The sequence below is a fragment of the Macrobrachium nipponense genome, chromosome 33 (genome assembly GCF_015104395.2).
Source record: "Macrobrachium nipponense isolate FS-2020 chromosome 33, ASM1510439v2, whole genome shotgun sequence".
Taxonomy (NCBI): Eukaryota; Metazoa; Arthropoda; class Malacostraca; order Decapoda; family Palaemonidae; genus Macrobrachium; species Macrobrachium nipponense.
The window spans coordinates 25,147,105-25,168,144 of record NC_087219.1 but is presented as its reverse complement, the minus strand read 5'-3'; the positions used below and the strand labels follow the sequence as shown (position 1 = coordinate 25,168,144).

The 21,040-nt window shown below is 38.7% G+C and overlaps 1 protein-coding gene across 4 annotated transcripts in view; it reads left to right on the top strand.

Annotated features, from left to right (window-relative positions):
* The window catches only part of LOC135203030 (uncharacterized), a 252,978-nt gene extending 234,230 nt beyond the window's left edge, over nucleotides 1-18,748 (top strand). For 3 of the 4 annotated variants that reach the window (XM_064232606.1, XM_064232604.1, XM_064232605.1), the window contains exon 14: nucleotides 16,343-18,748. In XM_064232606.1, coding sequence (XP_064088676.1) covers nucleotides 16,343-16,375 — 33 coding nt within the window. In that variant the 3' untranslated portion in view covers nucleotides 16,376-18,748. The remainder of the gene's footprint in view (nucleotides 1-16,342) is intronic. The other variant, XM_064232607.1, reaches the window with a different exon arrangement.
* Nucleotides 18,749-21,040: the final 2,292 nt, after the last annotated feature.

The window sequence follows — 21,040 nt, the reverse complement described above, 5'->3', positions numbered from 1 at the left end:
GACATGCCTCATTCGTGGATTGTTTGACTCCTGTGAAGAAGTCAAAGGAGCATAAGAGTCTGTAACCCTCCTGTAGTTTTGTGCCTAATCAGGTAATTCAGGATTCAGGCCAGTCATCACCAGAGTCAAGATCGGTCTGACGACAGGCACATTCTGGCACTAAAGGGCGTGGAACAGCATATACTTGCTCTCACGCTGTCAACTCCCTTCAATGCTCATTAACCCTTTAACGCCGATTGGACGTATTAAATATCAACATAAATTGTCTGTCGGGTGCCGATTGGACGTATGGTACATCGATAAAAAAAGTTTTTTTAAAAATTCGAGGAAAAATACTTATAGGCCTACCAGGCAAAAACTTTTAATCACGCGCCTTGGGGGATGCTGGGAGCTCACGGATCAAGGCGTTGTTTTGTTTACAATTGTTACGCAGGCGCGCAAATGCGAATTTCTTTTTATAGCACTAAAAAGTATCAGTGACACATCTCAGAAATTATTTCGTCACTTTGACATAATTTTTGCACCATTTTAAATTAGCCGCTGGTCTAAGGCCATGGCCGGCATCCCGTGCAAGGATTCATATTACAAAAAGTAGAACAGCACCTACTGCACGACGTTGGGGTCAGCCGCTGCCGAAGCCAAGACGAGAACACGGAAAACCTGGAATTCCGGGGCACACACGTTGACGAGGCCAAGAAGGAGCAGAAGCAGCCATAATATCTCCCAAACACACACACACACACACACACACGGAACGCAAGCAAAACGGGCAATGAACCGGGTAATGGCCGAGAGAGGGAAAACACTTCTCTCGCCCAGGCGGTCAAAGAAAGACTGCCGCGTGATCGTAGGTGAACCCTTCACCCGATATATGCATGAGTGCCAGATATCACAAGATTCCGTGCTTTCATCTGTTTTTTAACCGGATCCAGCTAGGCGCTAGAAATTATCCTATTATTAAGACCGAAGGTTTGTTCGCGCATGAACAAACAATAATTGTCTGTTATAGTTTGCACTAGACCTAGCATTCTTTTTTTGCAACAAATCTGCAAAGATGGCAGTTGACATAGAAAGATGATAGTATTCAGTTTATAAAACATAGTAATGAATAGATTGTCTTTGTGACTGTACCATAAACAATGTACATTTCAAAATATAAACAAAACAATAGTGTGCAGTTCATATTTATAACATTATACATGGTTAATCCATTCTCTTGTTGCGTGAGTTCACGATACAAGTTACAACTGTAGGATCAGAAGTGTCTTAATACCAAACTGCAGTGATATAAGATCCATTAAAAAATCAAACAAATCCAACCCATTTCATGAATCAGAGTTAAAGGGATGTTTTAATTAAAATAAATTTTGATTGAAAATTTTGTAATCCTGTGTCAACATTTTGCATCTATTGTACTACACAATAAATAGATATGTGGATACATACTATTGCACTATAAAATGTATTCCAAAAGTGGGTGGTAGTTACAGGAAAATTTTTCTTGTGGGACTGCAAGAATTTTACTGTTGAAATCCATTTCACTGGTCTTCAAGGTGTTCAAGTAAAAGACAAATATTGTTCCAAGTAATAACTAGTGTTTTTTTCTGTTGTGAAATTTAGTGAAGTATACAGGACAGATACCCCTTTGACATTTTGGGCAGAAATAGCATGAACATATCCTTTTAGGATGACTTGCTATACAGTTCCTCTTTTTACCTGCTGGCAGTTTGACAAGCTCATGTCCATCATCTGCAGATAATGCCATATGGGATGGGGTAGCAATTGGTTCAAGTGACAGTGAAGCTGCATGTAACTGTTCCAGAGTGTCTTTTTCTGGTAGTTTTCACCAGCTGATAATTCTGGACAAGTGAGGAAACTGTGAATTTGTACTTACATAAGGGAGGCCTATTTGATGTATTCACTACATACAATATGTAGCTATTAAGGACAGCCATCCCAAATAAAGAAAAGGCTACTTTGTTATTCTATTTCACTGCCTTGCATTCCGGAAGATACGAACAGAGATTAGTGTCCTTTTTTTGCACACTGCCCATGAAGTGACTAGTTTTTGGCAGTTTCTAGAAGTGTCTTGTCTGCACTTCTTGCTTTGTACATTGCAGTATATCCTTCTTGGGAAGAAGTTGATAAAAGAACAGAAGTTTTCTTACCCTTCTTGTAAGCTACACATGATAGTGGACATTGCCTATACTCTGAAAGTTCTTTGTTTTTCAGTGTTTTCTCTATAGCACCTATTGGTAAACCTTGAAAATTTGTACCAACTGTTCCAGTTGCTGTTGTACCTCTGCCACAGATCAAGAAAGAGCTTTGATGAAGAAAAGCAGTCATAATATGCTCATACTTAACTCTATCTCCACTTCCACTCCCTTGCATATTATCTGTACCCTTGTATACCTCAAATGTGAATGCATACCCAAATGTTGCATCACATAAATGCCAAACCTTCATTCCATACTTTGCAAGGTGCTTGCTTGTTATGTGCAGACACAATTGAGGGGTCTTACCTCTGTAACTAATAATTCTTTCACCAATAGATATTTCTCTGTCAGGGAGGTAATGCCGTTTGAAAGTCTTTTGGAAGTGATTGATGATTGGTTGAATTTTATACAGTTCAAATGATGGATCACCTTGCGTGAATTTTGGAAGGAGCATTTCGATATTTTAATATGCATCCGACTCATCAACCAAGCTTGGCAGGAGGTTTCAAGGCGAACCTTGAATTCCTCGTGGAGGAAACTCTGGCCTGATGCCGTATCCGCCCGAGACTTCGAGGGATTCGACATGGGCGAAGCTGGTGCTGCAGATTCAGAAACAGTTGACGATCCTGAAATTGTTTCGTAACCAGATCTTGATGAGATCGTTGCACTCGGCAAGTCCATGAGGCTGGGCGTTGACGAGGACGACATCAATGACTTTCTTGAGGAGCACCAAGAGGAGCTTACGACGGATGACCTAAAGGAGTTGGAGGCCATGCAACATAACGTCATTCAAGAGGAGTTCTCTAGCAGCGGCGAGGAGGAGGAGGACGACTATGACAACGGCAGAAATTAAGGATGCTCTAGCTGCTTTTCATAAGGTACAATCATTCATAGAAAAGAGACACCCCGAAAAGGCTTACACAGGTCGTATGCTTGCACAGTTCGATGACATTTGCCTAAGTCGTTTCAGGAACATTGTCAAAAGTAGGCAGAAGCAATCTTCCTTGGATAGTTATTTTTTAAAGAGGCCTTTAGTAGGAGTAGTAAGCAAAAAGGAAGAACCAAGTGATACTAAAAAACAAAGTTGAAAGTGGTGAAGAAGTTGAAATTTTGTGTATAAAAAAAAAAAAAAAAAAAACGTAAAGTATAAAAAAGTAAAAAGAAAAATGTAAAAATCTAAAAAAGAAGAAAAAAAATTTTAAATTTTAGTTTTTTTGTAAAGTTAAGTGTTACAGTTTTGTTAATGTGTTTTGTAAAGTGTAGTTTATGTTTTCCTTACATTTTTTTATGTGTTTCGTAAAGTTAAGTGTACGTACGTATCTGCCGTTTGTCCTCCTCCTCTGTCGCCACTTTCGGAGATAGCCTCACTCAAAAGGTAAGCTTCCACATTTTACTACATACGTATGTATGTACGTACAGTATTTCTTGTATACCATGTACACTAATACACTTTATTTACAGGTATATTAACAGTACGTATTAAGTTAGGTATTGAATGGTCCAAATTGTTGTAGTATTTCATTGTTTATAGGTCAATTTAGCTTTATTATGAAATTTACTGGGGTGTTTTTGGAGGGCTTGGAACGGATTAGCCATTTTATATGTAAAATGCGGTCCTAGATATGAAAAGCTCATGATACGAAGGCCGCCTCGGAACAGATTAATTTCGTATCTCGAGGTACCACTGTATATACTAGTACGTATATATAAAATGCATATCTAAAAAGTTACTTTCCACAGTGCAATTTTTTTTAGATTACAGACCAAAAAATGTCTATGCAATCTGTATTTTTCCCAGGTATACAAACCAGAGCCTTTTTGTACATGGAGTATCCTTCAGCCCATGCTGTTCCCTTAAGCTGGAACAGCAATTGAATTTATGAAAACAGGGTACTAGTAGTTAAAATCGTGGAGTGGGGGGAGCCTTGCCTGTCTCACGCTCACAATTCTTTCTTTTCTTCAGCCACAAGGGTGAAGTAAGGTGGTTGAGGCAGGTATACCTTAATGAAAGGCTCTGACTTATTTACCTAGGAAAAATTACATTTTTATAATAAAATAATGTTTTATATATGTATACTTACCAAGTAATTACATTGCTATAAGTTCCTAGCTTTCACAGTAGCTTAAGTTAAAAAATTTGCGGTAGTGCTCTATTGTTTTGGAGTAGGTGACTGACCCTGTCCACTTTCAGGGAAGCATGGGCACAAACTGGCTAAAGAGCCCAATTTGTTCATGCTCAATGTCTATGAAAGGGAAGGAGAGAGGGCTCCAATCATGTAATCACTTGATAAATAGTATATATAAAAAGTTATTTTATATCCTATAAAAATGAATATTATAAAAATTTCATTTTTGTATAAATAACTTACCAAGTAATTACATTGCTGAATCCCAGAATATTGGACACCAACTATTCAAATTATACTCAGTAATAATGGAGTTAAAATTGACATAGTAAAATTAGCCAGCTTTGAGACAGTGCTTGTTGCAACCTTCCCTGGTGAGGGAGCCATAGCAGGTGGATACTGCCTCTGGTTTTATGATCATCTCCAACCTGTAGTGGCGCAGCAATAAAGCTGAGGATCGCCCCTACACGGTGAGTGTTTTGCAACCAAGGAGTAGGCCAAGGGTTGCCAAAACATAATCAACTAATAAATGCCCTTGCCATAAGTGCAGTACAAGAAAATAACCTGATCACTTTGTTACCTACAAACCATTAAAATATCAGAACCCAGCCATTAAATACCAACGACTGGTAGGTACTCTTGGCACAACGTACTCACCTGGCTTCCCATGGAAAATGGTCCTATTGTACTGCAAATGTTGTACATAACTTCCACATCTTGTAAATAATGGGATACAAAATATGGATCTAAATTTCCAGTACGTAGACTGAATTATTGGGGAGAGTGACAAACTGCGTTTAAACACTAAAGATGTGGCCACTGCCCTAGTATCATGGGCTTTGACTTTCAGAATGGGTAATGCCTCCTCTTGAATATTACTATGGGCTTCAGAGATTACATTTCTTAAGAAGAAGGATAAGACATTCATGGACATTGAACAAGAGGGATCCTTTACTGAACACCAGAGGTTATGACTGGGACCCTCGAGTCTCTTTGTTCTCTCAAGACAATGTTTAAGGGCTCTAACTGGACAAAACCTCTCTCTTGGTCTGTCAGTCCAAGGATACTAATGAGGCTCTTGATAGAAAACATAAACAAGGCCAGGATTGGTGGGGATTCATTTTTTGCTAAGAACCAAAGGGAAAACATACAGATTGCATCTCATTGTGAAAAGCTGACTTGCTTGTCCAAAGCTTGCAATTTACACTAATTCTTTTAGCTGTAATCAAAGCAACTAAAAAGATTGTCTTCCTTGTTAAAGCCTTCAGAGATGATGCTCACAGGGGTTCAAATGGAGGACCTGAAAGCCATCAAAGAACGACATCTAAATTCCAAGACTCAGCAGGAGAATGATCTTGTTTTGAAGTGTCGAAGGATTTAATCAAGTCTCTAATATCCTGACTTGTAGAAAGGTCCAGGCCTCTATGCCTGAATTGTAACCCTTAATGGTCAAAGTCCCTAATCCTAATCCTCAGGAAGACTTCAAAAATAGCAAAAAATATCTGCTATATGTGCTAAAGTGGTCTCAAATGAAATGTTGTGTCTTCAACACTAGTGGCAGAAAACTGACCCCTTTGCTTGGTAGACTTTTGAGGAGGATTGCCGCCTACAATTGGCAATAGCCTTTGCAGCTGCTCTTGAAAATCCTTTCACTTTGACAAGCTTCCTGACAGTCTGAAGCCTGTCAGAGCAAGAGTGGATAAACCTTGATGAAAACGGTGGAAATGAGGTTACCTGAGAAGATTTCACTGTTGGGGTAGGAGTCTTGGAAAGTCCACCAACAATCAGAGGACGTCCAGGAACTACCCTCGGGGGGCCAAAATGGGGCTGTCATTGTCATTGAGCAATTGTTGCTGGACTGAAACTAGTTGATGACTTCCCTCACCATGCTGAAGGTAGGGAAGGCATAAACATCCAGGTTGTAACAGTCCCAGAGGGTCCAGGACTGGAGAGCAATATAATAAGAGACAGTGATTTCTCGGTATAGCAAAGGGGTCTATCAATGGCTTCCTCCACCATTTCCACAGGTTGGTGCACACCTACGGATTCAGTGACCATTCTGCCTGCAGCACCTGTTTCCAATGACCCAATTTGTCTACAAGTTATATGCAGCTGTTCTGGGCCCAAAACAAGAAGTTTTTCAGCCTCCTGACAGAGCAAAAAGGAGTGAATGCCTCCCTGGTTTACTGTGTAAGCCAACACGTCAAATCAGAAATCATTTTTCTGTATGTCATCAAGGCAAAGTGAAGAATGGCCAGATATACTGTTTTTTAGCTTCCTCACTTTGATGTGGAGCTTCTTCTCTTGTTGTGACCATGTCCCCCTCACTTCTAAATCTTGCAACTGAGCTCCCCAACCCAGATCTGAGACGTGTGAAAATAATGTTAGGTCTGGGTTCATCTGATGTAATGACTTCCCAACTGAGAATATTCCTTCATCGAGCCACCACCGCAAGTCCTCCTTGATCTCAAGAGTGATGAGGAAGACAGACGAGTCCAGGAGGATCTTCACCAGTTGGCCTTCCAGAAGAAATGTAAGTGGTCTTGAGTGAAGTCTCCCTAAAAGTACAAACTTCTCTAATGAAGAGAGTGCCTAAGAGGTCCATCCATTCTTTGGCTGAGCAGGAGGGAAGAGCGAGGAACTTCTGGACAGTCTAAATGTAGGACTGAATTCTTCTCTGTGACAGAAAAGTCTGAGAGCTGATCATCACCTGTAAATAAATGAGCAACAGAGTTGGGAGTAGAGTTGAGATTTGGAAAAATTGATTAAAAGGCCCAGATCCTGGGCAAGGAGTAGAGCCTTCTGTATATCCTCCGTGCAGTAAGTTCTTGACAGCAATCGTAGGAGCCACTCGTTGAGATACCGACATATATTGATGCCCATCAGATGGAGTCACTTTGTCAATGGGGCTAGTACTCTGGTGAAAACCTGTGGGGGTGTGGAAAGACCAAAACACGGGACCCGAGATCGGAGGACCCTGCCCTGGAACACAAACATGATATTTTCATAATAATATGAAGTTTTGTTTATACTTACCTGGTAGTTCCACTGCTATAGTCCCTAATGCAATCAGCAGCTGGAATATACAGAATTCCCGATGATACTCTTCTCCCCCGGCTCTACCGGGGGTTGGTAGTGACTACAGTAGTGTCATCAGATATTCATGCCTCACCTGCCAATGATAGGGGAGGAGGGTGGACTTTAATTGGAACTACCAGGTAAGTATGTACAAAACTTCATTTTATTATGAAAATATGTTTGTATATACAACTTACCTGGTAGTTCCACTGTTGATTCCCCACATTGAAGGGGGGGAGGGTCATTGTAGTTAAAAATTAGCACTAGACTTTGTAAAGCCTTCGTAGTTCCTGCCTGTTAAGTGAGCTGTCCAGATGGTGACTGCCTCTGGGGGCACTCATCATAACTTTGTATCAACGTAGTAATAGATCAGAGTCGTCTGATACAAGAGGTAGGCATGCAGTTGAGGGCTAGTACTGTGGACTGACATTGGTATCATGGTTGCCCCTGCCCAGGGCGCAGTACAAACAACAAAATAATAATACACAAGAGTATCACCACTAACTTAAAAGTGGACACTCGCACCTCCCTAACTAAGAAAACTGGGAGGTACTCCAAGCACAAAATGTACCCCCAAACACCCCACAAACTCAACACCTTATTGAGATGAAGAGGACTTCGAGGAAGGAACAACCTCCTCGACCCCCTTACCCAACACCGGGCCAGTTACCACAAACAGACCCAAAGTACTGCAATTCTCAGAATCAGTCGTAATGTCGCTTAAATAGTGCAAAGCAAAGATTGACTTGCACTTCCAAAATGTACCCTGCATAATGGAAGTCAAAGATAAATTCCATTTGAAGGCCATAGAGGTTGCCACTGCATTCACTTCATGCACTTTCACTTTACACAACTTAATTTGAGAATGAGTTTCTCTAATGAGATCTCTCAAAAAGAAGGAAATAGCATTTTTTGACATCGGGCGATATGGATTTTTACAGAACACCACAGTTTATCCAAACTGCCCCTAAGATTCTTTGTCTTAATAATGTATATGCTTTCAAAGCTCTCACAGGGCATAAAGTAAATTCTGGCTCTTCAGAGCCTACCAAGTCTCTCAAACTTTTTAACACGATAAAGGGTGGCCAAGGGTTAGATGGGCCTTCGTTCTTAGCTAATAACCCTATTATCGAAGAGCAAGTAGCGTTTCCCCTTGAAAAACTTACTTTTTTATCCATGGTATGAACTTCACTCACTCTTTTTGTGGTAACCAAGGCCACTATGAAAAGAGTTTTTCTAGTCATATTTCTAAGAGATAAGTTCTCCAGTGGCTCGAATCTAGGAATTATCAGCCACTTAACCCTTAAACGCCAAGCCGGTATTTCCGAAAGTGTTTCCCATATGCCGGCGGCGTTCGGGAGTGAGCACCGAAGTGGAAAACAAGTTTTTTTCAAAAAATCACAGCACACTGAGTTTTCAAGATTAAGAGTTCATTTTGGCTCCTTTTTTTGTCATTGCCTGAAGCTTAGTATGCAACCATCAGAAATGAAAAAAATATCATTATCTTATATAAATATTGGAATATATGACAGAGCAAAAAAAATTTCATATATAATTGTATACAAATCGTGCTGTGAGCAAAACGGTTAAAGCTAATGAGTTAATTATTTTTTCGTTGTATTGTACACTAGATTGCGATGATTTTGGTATATAACAAATTGTAAAACGATCAAAGCAACATAGAGAAAATATTATCACAATATGATGCATGAATTCGTAATGTGCGGACGTAAAATAAAGTTGTTTTCAAAAATTCACCATAAATCGAAATATTGTGCTAGAGACTTCCCATTTGTTGCCAAATGAAGGTAATTGATTGAATATTACTAGACTGTAAGTGTTGTAGCTTACAATTGCAGTTTTCGACCATTTCGGTCAAGTTAAAGTTGACCGAAGGCCGAATTTTTGCTATTTATCGTGATTTATATGAAAATATTTCAAAACTGATAAAAGCTACAACCATGAGTTATTTTTCGTTGTATTCTACATGAAATTGCACACATTTTCATATATAAAACTTTATGTAACGGCTAATATAAAACGTTGCAAACATTACGACAATCGGACAAAACAATTTCTGATTTTTTCGGCAGAGTTATCACGCGGACGTAAGGAAAAGGTTTTTTTTTTTTCAAAATTCACCATAAATCGATATTGTGCTAGAGACTTCCAATTTGTTTCAAAATGAAAATAAATGATTGAATATTACTAGACTGTAAGAGTTGTAACTTATAATTGCGTTTTTCGACCATTTCGGTCGAGTCAAATTTGACCGAACATCGATTTTTTCTATTTTCGTGATTTATATGCAAATATTTCGAAAATGATAAAAGCTACGACCATGAGTGGGAGAGTTTTAGCTTGCAATTGCGTTTTTCGACCATTTCGGTCGATTCAAAGTTGACCGAAGGTTGAAATTTTGGCACTTATCGTTATTTATATAAAAATATTTCAAAACTGATAAAAGCTACAACCATGGTTGTTTTTAGTTGTATTCTACATGAAATTGCGCAAATTTTCATATATAAAACTTTATGTAATGGCTAATATAAAACAGTGCAAACATTATGACAGTCAGACACAAAAATTTCTGAATTTTTTGGAAGGTACCGCGAGTACGTAAGGAACAATTATTTTTTTTTTTAAATTCACCATAAATCAAAATATTGTGCTAGAGACTTCCAATTTGTTGCAAAATAAAGGTAAATGATTGAATATTACTAGAATGTAAGATTTTTAGCTTACAATTGCGTTTTTTTACCATTTTGGTCTAGTCAAAGTTGACCGAAGGTTGAAATTTTGGCACTTATCGTTAGTTATATGAAAATATTTCAAAACTGATAAAAGCTACAACCATGGGTTGTTTTTAGTTGTATTCTACATGAAATTGTGCATATTTTCATGTATAAAACTTTATGTAATGGCTAATATAAAACGGTGCAAACATTATGACAATTGGACGAAAGAACTTATTTTTTCGGCAGTTACCTCACAGATGTAAGGAAAAAGTTTTTTTCAAAAAATCACCATAAATCTAAATATTGTGCTAGAGACTTCCAATTTGTTGCAAAATGAAGGTAAATGATTGAATAGTACTAGAATATAAGAGTTTTAGCTTACAATTGCATTTTTTTACCATTTCGGTCGAGTCAAAGTTGACCGAAGGTTGAAATTTTGGCACTTATCATTATTTATATGAAAATATTTCAAAACTGATAAAAGCTACCACCATAGGTTGTTTTTTGTTGTATTTACATGAAATTGCGCACATTTTCATATATAAAACTCTATGTAACGGCTAATATAAAATGGTGCAAAAATTACGTCAGTGACAAAATAATTTCTGAGATGTGTTGCTGATGCTTTTTAGTGCGAGAAGAAAAAAATTCGCGCATGCGCGCCTGGGTAACGCTTGTAGACAAAACAACAGCTTGATCCATGAACTCCCAGCATCCCTCAAGGTGCGTGATTCAAAAGTTTTTGCCAAGTAGGCCTATAACTATTTTTCCACGAATTTTTAAAAAACTTTTTTGCGTCAACGTATCATACGTAAATTAAGCACCCAACAGACAATTTTCGTCGACGTTTAATCGTCCAATAGGCGTTTAAGGGTTAAAAACTATGTCAAAGTTCCAAGTGAGCAGTTTTGGCTCTTTAATTTTCGAAGTATCAAAGGATTTTATAAAGTCTTCCAAATCTTTATTATTACCTACATCCAAACCTCTATGTCAGAGTACTGAGCTCAGCATAGATCCGTAGCCTTTTATAGTAGGTGTCAACAATTTCCTTTCTTCTTTTAAAAAGAGGAAATCTGCTAATTAAAGATAGCCCATTTTGCTTGAGAGACATATCGGTAGAACATCTTGTCCTAGTAGAGAAGATCTTCTCTGTGGCAATAGTCTTGCATAGTCTGAGAGCAGATCTAGCAAATCCGGAAACCAATCTTTCGTTGGCCAAAAGGGGGCCACTAGGATCATCTTGGAATTCTCTGATAGTCGAACATGACGTAGTCTGAACATGACTATTACTCCCTGTAAAATCTTGAATGGGTGGAAGGCATACAGTTTGAGAATCAACCATTCTATGAGAAAAGCGTCTACTGACCACGCTTGTGGGTCCGTCATTGGCAAACAATAAGTCATCAGGCGAGCTGTTTGTGCCATCGCAAATAGGTGTTTCTGTGGTTGGCCCCATTGTCTCCATAATTGTCTGCACACTGACAGATTTGAAGTCCATTCTGACGGGATTATCTGATCCTCTCTGCTTAGAAGATCGGTTCTGACACTGAGTGAATCTCGTGATAAGGGTCACATTGTTCGACTTTGCCCATAACAGCAACTCTCTTGCAACTTCGTACAGGGAGAAGGAGTGTGTCCCCCCTGCTTATTGATGTATGCTAAGCATTCGTGTTGTCCGCATGGACTACAACTGTCTTTCCTTTTAATTCCTCTGCGACGGATAGGAGTCCCAAGTGAGCAGCCTTCAGCTCTTTCAAGTTGATATGCCACTTTTTGTTCCTCTTGCCAAAGTCCTGATGTCTCCTTCTCCCCCAGGACTGCTCCCCAGCCCTTGTCCAAGGCATTGGAAAAAAGGACAAGATTCAGTTCCGACTTCCGTAACATTGTTCCTGCACTGAGTCGTTCTTCTGAGTTCCATGATTGGAGGTCAACTTTTGTCTCGTTCGTAATCGGGAATACGAAGGAGTTCAAATCCTTCTTTCTTCTGCACCTGGCTTTCAGGAAGAACTGCATCGGTTCCACAGGATCATCCGAGGGGGCACCTACTCGAGGGCAGTTCCCACTCACCTCCCTTCGAACGTCGGCATGCTTCCTCCTAGGTTCTGGGGAGTTTGATGGAGACCTCGGTTTAGAAGCATGAGTGGGTCAAGCAGACACCTCCACTTCACAAACATTAGATTTAGCACTGGACCTATTGTCCATCAAAATTTACACAGAATTGCCAACTTTATGAATAACATCCACAACTACTTTAAAAGCAGCGTTCATTTGACCTTTAGGACTGGCAACAGTATCGGGTTGGGGGTGTTGGGGTCCTGGGTAGGAGACGAAGGAGTGCTAGTATTAGGACTTTTTTTTTTTTTTTTGAGAAGCAAACAAGTTGGAGAAATTCCCTTGGGAGGAGGCAGAAACTCCCAAGGAAAGGGCTTCCCTAGTATCATAATACAGTGGACGCCCCGTATTCGCATTCTCTTCTGTCATGGACTCTCACACTTGCAGATTTCTCTCTGGAACATATCCCCATTATTCGTGGGAAATTTCATCATAAAATGCACTTTTTGTGATAAAACTATTCAAAAAACTAGATAGTATAAACATATTTAATGTTTTTTTTTAGTTTTAGCTAGCTAAATAGGCCGCTTTAAGCGTTTTTATTCCAACTATTCGCAGGTTCTACCTATTCGCGGGGCGTCTAGTACACATCCCCCGCGAATATGGAGGACCACTGTAAATACACCTCTTCATCAAACGAGAAGGGGGAGAGCAAAGGTGGCTTTCCCAAGATCCCTCTTATCAGCTAGCCAACTCTTGATACCAGAAAGATCCTTCTTCAATGAACAGGAGAGAACCATCTTCAGTAGTCTGGAGGTGCCTGAAGGTTGCCTTATCATAAAAGCAGAACCAGTGTCTACATTTTCAACTGAAGAAGAAATTGAAGATGGCACCACATTCGGCTGCTCTTTTACCAAGTGAAGGCTTCTTCAATAAGTCTAAAATGTTATCCAGACGTTGCTGTATCGGATCCAAAGCAGAGTCCTGCAGGAACATTCACACTTGGGGAATCCAACTGTGCGAGTCACATGAGGCATAGGCAAATTGGCAAACAGTGGTTCCAAAGAAGTCAGAGGATGAGATGAGAAAGGGTGAGCAGAATTCAGTGAAAAAGAAGATCCATCCAACCTTGGAGAACACTCTGGTAAGGGTCAAATGAATTCTGAAGTCTTGAATTCTGAATTCTGAACACATTAGCTAATGAAAGTTTAGTATTAAGTGCATGACTAGAAAGTGAACGCTTTGGTGACAACACAAGCATGGAGCACTCAGCTTGTACTATGCGCTAGGCTGCCTCCGTACGTTCCTGGTCTATCTTACCTACAATGCTGATTGGGTGCTCAGCTGACAAAGAGCGCCAAGCACCTGACACTGCACATTCATCATCTACTGCATGCATAGCCAACACTGAACATTCAACTGTAGGCTCACCTACCGATGTTTAATGCCAGCTGGATGCCTGGTGCCAGCCGACTGCACTCGCACCTCCACTCAACTGCCACTGTGCTCTAGGAACTCTTAACAAGTGAGGGCTTCGTTACAAAATACTCTGAAGACGTTAGAACATCTTTCTGCTCCAAGAAACTACAGGACAGTTGCGGGCTATACCTACGGCACACTCACAGGCAATCAAGAGAGTGCGCTCAGGGTCTATGGGGCTTTTCATTGGCCTGGAAAACTCAGAAAATCTCCTAATTCACCTTCCATACAACACTGAATCAGAGCCACTGGACGATAAGGTATACACTTCTACCTGGACGCCTTTCCAGTGGCTGTCCATCAGTTGAGGAAGCAACTGCCTGTGGGCAAAACCCACCGATCTCCTTTGGATGTTCAGTTTGCCTCCTCCCTGGGGAAGGGGAGTCTGGCAGGGACCTAGGGCTAGGAGCATCAGTGGGACTAACAGTCACCCCCTCCACTGACACAGCTCTTGCACCAGTATCACTAGCACTGTTTTGAAGGAGGTTCATTGTTGGGTAGAATGACTGTACCTTGTGCATAATTCAGTGGTTTGTATGGCTTGTAATTGAAAATACTATTTATTTTTGTAATATTTGTAAAGGCAGTAGACTGCTACTTGTTGGATACTTGGATTAACCATCCATTATCTTTGATGTGTCTACATCCCATGTCCTGTGTTGGATACATGTTGAGTAATTTCTTTTCTAGTATCGCTGTTGGAATTTTTTTTCAGTTTTGAGGACTAGAAATCTTGACCAAATCTGGTCCAAAGAGGTCATGTATTCAAAATATGTATAGTAATGTGGGATTCAGTAAGTAATTTGTTTCTTTTTGATCCTTGTTTTATGTATGTTGCTTGTCTATTAGAATTATGTTTTTCTGTGTTGATGGTAACTGTTGAATTGATGGGGATTTGGGAGGATTACTTGTCTCTAATTCAGAATTATTGTTTATTATACAGTATATGGTTCCATAGTATGGGTGTTCTGGATTTAATATTTTACTTGGAACAGGGTGTTCCTTTGTAACATTTTCATTGGGAGTGATGTGCCAATAGCCATCAACTATGCCGGAATTTTTCCATCATGGGGCCCAGGGGTACTTAAATCTTTAAGTTTACTTATAAAGGATTGGGGGAAACAAAACTTAATATCTTGAAAAGATATCAATGGCTTTTCATGAAGTTAAATCTTTTGCCAATAGCACAAGTGAGAATTGACACCCAAATGTCCGCATCCCTACCCTACCTGAAAAGGGGATGGCCTAACATGATTAGTATGGCCCAAGTGTAAGCAAAACCCACTTGCTAGGACTAAATTATGATAATACAATTATCCCCATCCTAATCACATTATGGGCAAACTGGACAGAATGCTGAGAGTTCTATTCCTAGAACCAGGCCCCTGGAATTTGTAGTCCAGCTCCATAGAATAGTTCCGCCTGAAAAAATAGGTCCAAACATTGTCGGGTAGATGATGGATCTACCACAGTTCTCCCTATTTAGCTTTGGATTTAACTTCACTCCAAGTTACATGTTTTCTTATTTATTAGTTTTGGTAACTTTTGACAAAAGTGGAAAAATCCACAAATATTAATCTAAAAATATATACATACTAATATTATATGGGACTCCTAGGTTCAAACCTAGGAAGAAATTCCTGAGGTTCGAGAGACCCTCACCACGTCAAGGTGGTCCCAAAATGAAAGGGTACCCTGCCCAAAATCTGAACTTTTCACACATCTTGTTCACTTGATCTTTGATGTCTATATTTTTGCCCTGTGAAATTCATGCTAAGTAAGGAATTGCATTTCTAGTCTCGTGGAATAGTGGTAAACTGCAAAAATATAATCCCCCCAAAATTAATTAATCATCAAGTTTGCAGGTCGACACATCCTGCACTAAATCAGTGTGCGTCAGATTTCAATGCTGGTTCCTGGGCCTTGGAAGTTCAAACCCTTCTGGGCTTAGATGATAGATATTGGCAAAGATCCTGGCACACTTGTTACATGTGTCACTTTACTGTCACCTGTCCTCTTAGAACACAATAACCTTCTGTACCTTTCCTTATGTACTGAGATTTCGTTACATCTACTGATTACCACTTGTATGCCATACATGCAAAGTTCTACATCCACTTAAAACTGTTGGTTTTCCCACTGGAATCTGTTGAACTTGTTCAACTTTGTCCAGTATAGTTATCTTCTCACAGAAACAGAGCAACCAGCAAAAATATTACAGGTCTTCATTGCAGCATTCAACACAACTGGTGCATGCCAACATCACTTAGGTACCCAATGATCACCTGGAAATATAACATATACATTACTTGGATTGAAAACTGTGAAAGTTCTCAGGAACCGGGAATTATTGTAATGCTGAAATAGACAATGGTAATGCCAAAATAACCTTAGTGTCATCAGTTTGATAACGGTTTTAAAGGACATAATGGTGTTGAGACCAGCCAACATGCACTTAATGCTTTAAGAAAGACTAACTGCCTAATCACTACTGCATTTGTTATTCTATGAGAGGTTCTGTCCTACCAGATGTAAAACCAAGCCAAATTGTTACCATTAATTTAATGTTTTTTTTACCAATGTTAAGCAATATTTTTTTGTGAAAATTTCTTATCATAAAGAAATTTAATCCATAACTATTCTTCATGTTTAGTACTGCTGGGAAGAGAAGACGCAGAGGAGATAAGCGCAGAGGAGATAAGAGCCAGGACAAATGATTATAAGGGTAGCAGTAAAGGGAAACGTAGATGTGTATAAGGGTTTTGAAATTACAGATATTTCAAACACATGTTTGAAATATCTGTAATTTCAAAACCTTTGGTGCCAAAATTGCAAGTGGTAATCTGTTAGGCCAGTTTACAGTTCATTATCAAGTTTCTGTTTGTTAATTCACTTCGTCCTCTCTAGTTTGGCATGATGTAGGGGATTCTAACCTTTCACTGATATTTTGGTATTCACAATGGTAAATTTTATTTATACATTAGTTGAAGATGTATTTTTCTGCCTGACAGACTAAGACCCTCTTTTGTATTTCACAGTAATTATGCAAGATTGCTCTAAAGATCACCCCCTGGATTTCAAATTGCCTGATGTTTGTAAAGTACTTGACAAAATATTAGGCCGCTTGACATCTTGTCGAATTTTGAAGGAATGTTAAAGTTGTGAAGAAATTTTGTCAGTGCAATAGGCAGCCTACAGCACGTACAGAAACGGGTGGAGCTTGGACACTGACAAGGGGAGAGTGTACAGTCACTTGCTTGGAGGTTTAATAAGCAGCTGTACGGACATATATTTTTGGTCAGAGCTCCCACCACAATTGTTGCCTACTACGTATCACTTTATTGCCCCGTGACCTTAATATGGGCCAAGACGGTGATTTGATAATTGCAGATATGTCGTTGAAGCAATCTGACATTAGAACAAAGCAGATATCGGATCAGCTGGTTGTGAGGAGGCATTCAGTTAGATGCTGGGTTGCCAGATTTAATGAAGGTGGCAACCATGAAATTCCATCTCAGAAAAAGCCCCCTGGTATGCCAAAGAAGACTTCTGATCAAAGTTTGACTGTTCTCAAGCATCAAACTTTGATCAGAGGTCTTATAACTGAATGCCTCCTCACAACCAACTGATCTGATACGTGCTTTGTTCTATGCCAGATTGCCTCAATGACATATCTCTGCTTTTATCTGTTGACTCAAGTCACCATCTTGGCCCATATTAAGGTCACAGGGGGCAATAAAGTGATACGTAGTAGGCAAAAATTGCAGTGGAAGCGCTGACCAAAAATATAAAGCCGCTTATTAAACCGCCAAGCAAGTGACTGAGCGCTCTCTCCTTATCAGTGTCCAAGCTCCACTCATTTCTCTACATGCTGTAGGCTGCCTAGTGCACCGACAAAATTTCTTCCCAACTTTTCTGTTCTCTCAAAACTTTACAAGTATTAGGCCGCTTGATGCAAAGCAGCCTAATATCTTGTCGAGTACTGTATAGTTGAATGGAGGACCAAGCCATCTTATAGAATGTATTGGAAGGACAGAGTTTTTATTATGCTTATTTTTTTATTATTATTATTATTATTATCAAGGCATGTCTGTTAAGCTTGACATTCTGAAAGCTTTTTTTTTTAATGAAAGAAAAGCACTTCATCAGTAGGCCTATTCTTTTTAGCTGTATAAGATATTAATAACCAGTGCAATAATTTTGTGAGGGAGCAGCTTATTTTTACATGTATTGAACCCACAGTGATGCTTGTGTGATTCATATACACACCTTTTTATTCAATAATAATAGGAATGTGATTGTTTTGTGGAAAAATCTAGTCTAGTGCACTTTCCTACATAAAAGAGATGCCAAGACTATGTTACACTAGATCAATGTCTTTATTTTGATAGTATTTATTTTTGAGGAAGAAGACAGTTATTTCAGTAATTATCACGACTAAGTATGTAGTGTAAAATCTAGAATCATCTATTTAAAGTATTACTTCATTTGTGTGTAGTCTCATTTCAGTTGGTCATATGCATTAAAAATTTATTACTTTAGTGATTTTTAGTTTTCATTGTATTGAGTGTGTGGATGCTTTAGGTATTTGTCACCATGCACAAAAGATTGAAAGCTTCATTAATACTAACATTCTTATTTTTATGTAAACAGGGACAAAGATTCTTGTCTTGTGGTAAAAAATTTATCTCAAAATCCTTTTCCCTGAGTGGGGTGCAACAAAGCAACTTGGCCCAGCTGCATTGCTTTCTGCCTTCTACTTCTGAACTGTTTCCTTTGGTTTCTTCTTACCCACCTGTTCATCATCTCTATGTATAGTTCATATCTATCAACAGACACTTGAATGCCTCTATAACATTTTTTCAACTCATGAACAAGTTGATTAAAGTGTACTGAAAATATTGAAAATCGCCTTAGTTATATAAATTATGATTGTTGAACAAGATTTGGTGCTATAATTCATGTATATTGTACAATATTCAAACTTTTATAAATGTCTATATTTTTTTATACAGTATTTTTTATACAGTATTTACATCACTTTGAGGAAAATAAAAAGTTTTACTACAAGGTATTTCTTATAACCCTGAAATAAATACTAGTTTTAAGGGAATCGGCTGGGTCGGAGGTTAATTTTGAGTGACGGTGTTCAAACTTTCATAGGCATTACCTCTAGTTTGACCAAAGATGCACAAAATTTCAGGTTATTTGGATGAAAAAAGGGATTTTCACGAAGGAAAAATCTATTTCTGGGGAGAGACCTGTGTCGCCTGGTGAAATGGATCCTGCTATCCACTTTTCTGATATAAATAGTTTCTAAATATACCAGAGAAAAAGCTAGCATTGGTATGCAGAGGTTACTACCCTCGCGCGAGCACCCAAAGGGCGTCGTGTATAAAGTTCAGGGCGTGTGAGAGCCACTATTCACAGGTCTCCTGCCATTTAGAGTATTCCCTCTCAAAACCCACATATGGGGTGAGCCGTGCCAATGGCTACACTTACACTGCCTCTGTACTACCACTGCTGACGCCCGATGCGAGCGCCCTCTCTCAATCCTTGCTGTGTTAGATACCTTTCCTGGCTTGGATAGGTGTAGGGAAGGGAAGACTATGAAAGGGGTCGGGTTCACCGGGCAACACAGGTCTCTCCCCAGAAATAGATTTTTCCTTCATCAAAATCCCTTTTCTGGGTCGACCTGTGTTCGCCGGTGAAATCTTACTAGAGAATACCATCCAAGCCAATGAATAAAAGTAAACTTAAGGGGAGAAATGAAATGGACTTCATTCAAATATAAGTTTACTTAACCCTTAAACGCCGAGTGGACGTATTTTATGTCAACTTTTTTTGTCTCTCGGGTGCCGACTGGACGTATTTTACGTCAACATACAAAAGTTTTTTTTAAAATTTGCGGAAAAATACTTATAGGCCTACCAGCCGAAAACTCTTGAATCACGCGCCTTGGGGATGCTGGGAGTTCATGGATCAAGGTGTTGTTTTGTTTACAATCGTTATACAGGCGAGCAAGCGTGAATTTCTTTCTTGCCGCGCTAAAAAGTATCGGTGACACATCCCGGAAATTATTTTGTCACTTTGACATCATTTTTGTACCATTTTAAATTAGCCGTTACATGGAGTATTATATATGAAAATGTGCGCATTTTTATGTAGAATACAAAAAAAAAAAAAATACTCATGATTGTAGCTTTTATCAGTTTTGAGATATTTTCATATAAAAATGATGTGCCAAAATTTCAACCTTTGGTCAACTTTGACTCTACCGAAATGGTTGAAAAATGCAATTGTAAGCTAAAACTCTTATATTCTAGTAATATTCAATCATTTACCTTCATTTTGCAACAAATTGGAAGTTTCTAGCACAATAATTGGATTTATGGTGAATTTATGAAAAAACTTTTTCCTTACGTCTGCGCGGTAACTCTTCGGAAAAAAATCATACATGCGATTGTGGTAATGTTTGCACCATTATAAAATTAGCCGTTACATAGAGTTTTATGTATGGAAATGTGCGCAATTTCATGCACAATACAACTAAAAACAACCCATGGTTGTAGCTTTAATCAGTTTTGAAATATTTTCATATAAAAAATGATGTGACAAATTTTCAACCTTCGGTCAACTCTGACTCTACCGAAATGGTCAAAAAACGCAATTGTAAGCTAAAACTCTTATATTCTAGTAATATTCAATTATTTACCTTCATTTTGCAACAAATTGGAAGTCTCTAGCACAATATTTCGATTTATAGTGAATTTATGAAAAAAATAACATTTTCTTTATGTCCGCGCGGTAACTCTTCCGAAAAAATCATACGTGCGATTCTGGTAATGTTTGCACTATTTTAAATTAGCCGTTACATAAAGTTTTATATATGAAAATGTGCGCAATTTCATGTAGAATACAACAAGAAGTGATTGAAGGTTGTAGCTTTTTTCATTTTCGAAATATTTGCATATAAATCACGAAATGGTCGAAAAACGCAATTGTAAGCTAAAACTCTTACAGTCTAGTAATATTCAGTCATTTATCTTCATCTTGAAACAAATTCGAAGTCTCTAGCACAATATTTAGATTTATGGTGAATTTAAAAAAAAAAAAAACTTTCCTTCCCTCTGCGCGCGGATTCTCCGCCACAAATCTCTGAAATGCGTAAGTCGCATTCTCGGAATATTTGCTCCGTTTCATAATAGGCATTTCATAGAGTTTTATGTATGAAAATGTGCGCAATTTCATGTAGAATAAAAACGAAAAATATTTGAAGGTTGTAGCTTTTCTAATTTCCGAAATAATTGCACATAAAAAAAATAAATAAAAAAATTCGACATTCGGTCAA